We start from the raw sequence: 5,584 nt of genomic DNA, 5'->3' as shown, positions 1-5,584 counted from the left end.
GCAATTTGTTGCCGGTTAGAAACTGATAAATTTCTGTTTATGACTTTTTTATGTCAGATTATTGTAAGTGCTTTAAAAATCGTGGCGACCGTTACGAGGACCACCCTGTATATTAAGGGATCAAAGACAAAAGATTGTTTAAAAATCCTGGTTTTTATTACAGCCAATGCCAGGCAAACATACACTTCTCGCTCAACTGGATCGTTACTCCAAGGAGTTTATTATAGCCCGCATGAAGCTTTTGCATATATTCCTGAACAGAGTGGTGAATCATCCTATTCTCAGTTGTGACAAGAATTTCCATATTTTTCTCACTACTAAACCTGCAGTAAGTATAAACTTAATGTAGCAATGTGTGCTCTACTATAGTCCATAAATTATGATTATTGTATGCAGGAATTTCTCATTTATCGTAAAAATCGTGGAAATGTGCTCGGAAAAATGACCGATTCTTTGCAAAACATAGCAAGTACGTATACAATGAAACAGCATCATTTGGAATTTGAGCAAATTCGGGACTATTGTACAGCGTTGAGCGAAAAACTGTCGGCCATAGATAAAATCAATCATCGCATACACAAGGAAAGGCAAGGTGTGTAAACTGAAACTGTTTTATATAATAATAAATAAATGTCATCTTAATAAAACCTAGCTTTTAGCGGTTTCTTTTCATGTTTTACATTGTAATGTAATAGATTATTTATTGGAGCTTCATCAGTTACATCCCATATTCACATTGTGGGCAACCTCAGAACCGGAACTCGCGGCTATTCTTTTGGCAATCGCTAAGGCAGTAGAAACGAACGCGATAGCTCATCAGAAACTTCTGGAAAATGTTCCAAATGATGAACGCGAATACGTCTCGTATATAGAAGCGGTCAAGAACGCATTGTCTCGACGTGATTCGATGCAGATTGAATATGAGATAACCGTTGATGTATTAGCAAAGAAGAGATTAGAAAAGGATCAGGTACTAACCTTGTGTATATATTTTATTTTTTAATCTCTTTAATTTTTTTTTTTTAATCAAAGCAATTGCATTTCATTCATGCAGTTGGTAGGAAATACAAACTACACAATACCTACCCAAGGCTGGGGTGGATCTTTATGGAAAGCAGAATCTCGTGATGAAAAATTGGAGAGACTCGGCCAAACCATTCCGCGATTAGCCAAGCAAGCGGAAATACTGCAGGATCGCGTGGAATGTGCAAACGAGAATCTGCGAAGCGATTTGCAAAGATGGAACGTAGAGAAACAACAGGATATAAAGAATATGCTAATCGCGATGGCGGATCGACATATCAAACATTATCAACAGTGCATGAACGCGTGGGAAGAAATTCTCGCCGGCCTTAAATTGGACGGGATTGGATCTGATACTAACGTAGGTCCGCCTGTTAAGATACCTATTTAAATTGCTAGTCTTTCTTCGCTACCCTAAAAAAAAAAAAACAATATAGAATAAATATTCGTTACACGTAGAAAGATAATAACACACCAATTCAAGAGAATCTCTATTATTAAATAATGACAAAAAGTTTATTGCAAATCCAAAGAACAATCTATCGTCAGCTTCAATATCATTACTTCTAAAATCGAATCATTTCTTCGGAATCTCAAGAAGATTACCACACAGTTATTGTAATTATTTAATAATGGCGGAATTGCAATGAACGCGTTTGATGATAATAAAAATCGCGTATTTATGTATGTACATATAATACGCTAATATCAAAACTCTATTTGGAAAACTCGCCTTTATGATACAATATTCTTGTGATAATGTGAAAAATTAAGTATATAACGCGTTTGGTCCTATATACATGTATGTGAGGGAGCAAGTTTTTTCAGTATATATCATGTACAGAAAGATTTTCCAATGTTTCCTCTTTTTTTAGAGGTTTAGATCATGAATTATAATTTTGGGGACCAAGCATCGCGCGAGCCGATATTATCGCCATTACCGTTTCTTTCTCTTTCCTACTTTGAATTACATTACAATATATTTATTGACAATCAGTTTAGCCTATATCTACTACTTACCAAAGTACAGTTACCATGATAGCGTAGAAATAGCGTTAATGTCAGAGTGTATGTATATATACACACTACAGCACTGATAAATTTTACAAATCGCGAAGCAAAATACTTGCATCAACTTCGTTGTATCATTAATTAGTACCATACTCTAAGGAAGGTATCTTTAACAAGGGGAACACCAGACGTGGCTCAGATTTTAGTGTAACATATATTACAATCCTATCTTCCCACTAATCCATGATAAAATAATACGACCCAACTTTCAAGCATTTGCAAGAAAAAGACATCTAAAAATTTACGTGGTCTCTACAGAGCAAGTTATAAGAACGTTTTTCTCGCGAATGCTTGAGAGTTGGGTCGTATTATTTTTACTACGGATTAGTAGGATTAGGAGAGTAGGATTATTATAATATGTCAGACTCTGTAAAATTGGAGGGGCCCTTGTCTGATGTTCTTCTTATAAGTTATGAACAAGTCACTTAATCGTCACGCTCTTGACATTACGGAAAAGAAACGTAGTGAGAATTCTATATATGGCGCTTATATATTCCTCTCCCTGTGTCTGTTATTTATGCTTGAAAAGAAGATACTCTTTGTTATTTGTCATAAGTAAAACGCGAAATACATTCCTATTTACATTATATGCCGTGGATAGGCGCAAATCGGCAAAAACGGCGAAATTTGTATCAATAAATAAATTATTGTTTGCAATGAAGTGCGATGGCTTCTGTATCTTCCTCACTCTATTAAGGCGTCGTTCGTCGGCGTTAGGTAGAACTGCACCAGATTGTCCAAATCGGTGAGCTTGGTGATAGATTCGCCTGCAATTGATTCTATGTGAGAAGTGTCTCTAGAAATGAATAAGTTTTTCTAATAACAAAGATACTAACCCGCTAAACTTATCTCGTTGTGCAGAAAACGTACGGTATGTGCGTACGGTTGTTGAATCTTTTCACGTAACTGCGTAGCCAAACGACGCGTTGGATTCCACAACTGGCTACGAAAATTCGGTACATTTGTAAGGGTCGGCTTCCAGGATTCCGGCTTCACCTCCTCCATCGGCAACACATCCGTTATTCTGTACTGGCTCGTCTCGATGTTCCACGTGAACTTACATCCAACTTCGTATTGCTTTCTCTCTTGCGTACTGTTGAAAGCGTTACATCAATTTATCAAGATTGTATTATAATTTTATAACGACACTTTAGAACAGAGCTCGGATTTAGTTACACATGTCGGCCCGATTCCGTGGCTCACGCCTATTGCCCCCCACTCACCGCTCACCGCTCGTGCGTCTTCACCTCCTCCATCGGCAACACATCCGTTATTCTGTACTGGCTCGTCTCGATGTTCCACGTGAACTTACATCCAACTTCGTATTGCTTTCTCTCTTGCGTACTGTTGAAAGCGTTACATCAATTTATCAAGATTGTATTATAATTTTATAACGACACTTTAGAACAGAGCTCGGATTTAGTTGCACATGTCGGCCCGTGGCTCACGCCTATTGCCCCCCACTCACCGCTCACCGCTCGTGCGTTAGCGACGAGTCGCCAGATACGCGTAACTAAGGAGCGCGACGCTTTGTCTCAGGAGCGTCCGTATATAAGAATGTCCAAATATAATAGTAAGACAATTCATTTCTAAATGCACCGCGAAAATTCTCAAAATTAAGATTTTCTTCAATATTTTATATCAATGAAATATAAAATATTGAAGAAAAACTTAATTTTGAGAATTTTCGCGGTGCATTTAGAAATGTATTGTCTTACTATTATATTTGGACATTCTTATATACGGACGCTCCTGAGACAAAGCGTCGCGCTCCTTAGTTACGCGTATCTGGCGACTCGTCGCTAACGTATAAGCGGTGAGTGGGGACAATAGGCGTGAGCCACTGAATCGGGCCGAAATGTGCAACTAAATCCGAGCACTGCTTTAGAACATTATAATGTGCGACAGTTTGCATAAAGTATTACATGATTAATATACAGGATGTCCCTAACTACCCGATACAGGCCTTTTAAGAAAGAAGTGGATTTTATTAAAAATTGGAAAAATTTCGATGACTAAATCGGGTGCGCTCTATTGTATGATGATATTTCCAACTTCCGGTGCCGACCGGAAATGGGCTATCCAGACTGAAAGTCGAATTTTTTAAATGGAACATGGCACTTTTTATTGCAGGTTCAGATTACCCGGCAAAAAATAAGAAATTTCTGTCTCAAACATTTTTTTCTGAAATGCCTCCATCGACGTTGAAATGATACACGCTATCTCGCCTAGAAATGCAGTTAAAATTTACTTTTTCATTACACTTTCAAGATTATTTCCAGATTATTAATAAATGTTTAATCCCTTATGTTAATAAAGTTTATTAACCATGTTATTACAATTTATTATTTTATGATTATGTTATTAAATAATAACAAATTTATTAAAATTGTTTATTCATTTATGTAAATAAAATTGTTTATGTTCATGTGTAATCAAAATTTGCAACAAAAAGGGCCATGTTCCATTTAAAAAATTCAACTTTCGGTCTGGATAGCCCATTTCCGGTCGGCATCGAAAGTTAAAAATATCATTATACAGGATGTTCCCGGGTTAAATGGTCAAACTTGAAATATGAATTTAGGACCTTAAAACAAGAAAAAATTTTCCTCTGGAAGTATGCTCGCAAACGCTTCGTTCAAGAGATATTGACTTCTGAAGTTATGAACTATAGGAACAAATAATTTCAAAATGTTTCGTTTTATTTTTGTTTTGAAGATCGAAGGTCATTGACAGGCTTGTGTTTGCATTGTAAACAAAACGGAGGATCACTAAAACGGAGGATAGTGCAAGCATGCGAAGAAATGACAGATGTACAATGTCAATCAGCCACTCATTCTGTCATCGATAGGTGCAACGCTTGTCTCCGAGCTGGAGGCCATCATTTTGAACAAAACATTTAATTATTAAATTTTGATTATTGTACAGCAATAAATAGAATAAACCTAGATTATTTCGAAATTATTCGTTTCTATAGTTCATAACTTCAGAAGTCAATATCTCTTGAACGAAGCGTTTGCGAGCATACATCCAGAGGAAAATTTTTTCTTGTTTTAAGGTCCTAAATTCATATTTCAAGTTTGGCCATTTAACCCGGGAACACCCTGTATAATAAAGCGTATCTGATTTAGTCATCGACATTTTTGCGATTTTTGATAAAATCCACTTCCCTTTTTCTTAAAAAGCCTGTACGGGCCTGTTCCTGTATAATATTCATAGAATGGAAGAATAGCTTGTGTGCTTACCATTGCGTTTGGCTGCATAACTCACTTGCCTGGATCTTCATTATATGCAAACATATAATGTCGCCAGTAAGCGCACATACATCGATCATTTCGATATCATAGTCGCTGCAATGCCAATACTTTTTCTTGAATCTCGTGCAAATCCAATCCGCTATATGGTGAGAGAAAGTCTCGATATCGAAACTCAATTGAGTTATAGAGACACACGGTACTATCTGAAAGTATTATTATATCATACATATATA

At 36.6% G+C, this 5,584-nt stretch overlaps 2 protein-coding genes across 5 annotated transcripts in view; one reads left to right on the top strand and one right to left on the bottom strand.

Annotated features, from left to right (window-relative positions):
* The window catches only part of LOC115232985 (sorting nexin-30-like), a 5,897-nt gene extending 4,033 nt beyond the window's left edge, over positions 1-1,864 (top strand). For all 3 annotated transcript variants that reach the window (XM_029803168.1, XM_029803169.1, XM_029803170.1), the window contains exons 4-7: positions 164-328; positions 397-592; positions 696-970; positions 1,055-1,864. In XM_029803168.1, coding sequence (XP_029659028.1) covers positions 164-328; positions 397-592; positions 696-970; positions 1,055-1,414 — 996 coding nt within the window. In that variant the 3' untranslated portion in view covers positions 1,415-1,864. The remainder of the gene's footprint in view (positions 1-163; positions 329-396; positions 593-695; positions 971-1,054) is intronic.
* Positions 1,865-2,576: 712 nt separating this feature from the next.
* Positions 2,577-5,584, bottom strand: part of LOC115232980 — an 8,005-nt gene continuing 4,997 nt past the window's right edge. For both annotated transcript variants that reach the window (XM_029803164.1, XM_029803165.1), the window contains 4 exons: positions 5,340-5,554; positions 3,342-3,438; positions 2,931-3,090; positions 2,577-2,861 (listed from right to left, as the gene is read on the bottom strand). In XM_029803164.1, the coding sequence (XP_029659024.1) occupies positions 2,779-2,861; positions 2,931-3,090; positions 3,342-3,438; positions 5,340-5,554 (555 nt within the window). In that variant the 3' untranslated portion in view covers positions 2,577-2,778. The remainder of the gene's footprint in view (positions 2,862-2,930; positions 3,091-3,341; positions 3,439-5,339; positions 5,555-5,584) is intronic.

Source organism: Formica exsecta, unplaced genomic scaffold (assembly GCF_003651465.1).
Source record: "Formica exsecta isolate Colony F162 unplaced genomic scaffold, ASM365146v1 scaffold1545, whole genome shotgun sequence".
Taxonomy (NCBI): Eukaryota; Metazoa; Arthropoda; class Insecta; order Hymenoptera; family Formicidae; genus Formica; species Formica exsecta.
The sequence above is the reverse complement of the archived record's forward strand: the minus strand, read 5'-3'. Positions and strand labels throughout refer to the sequence as shown.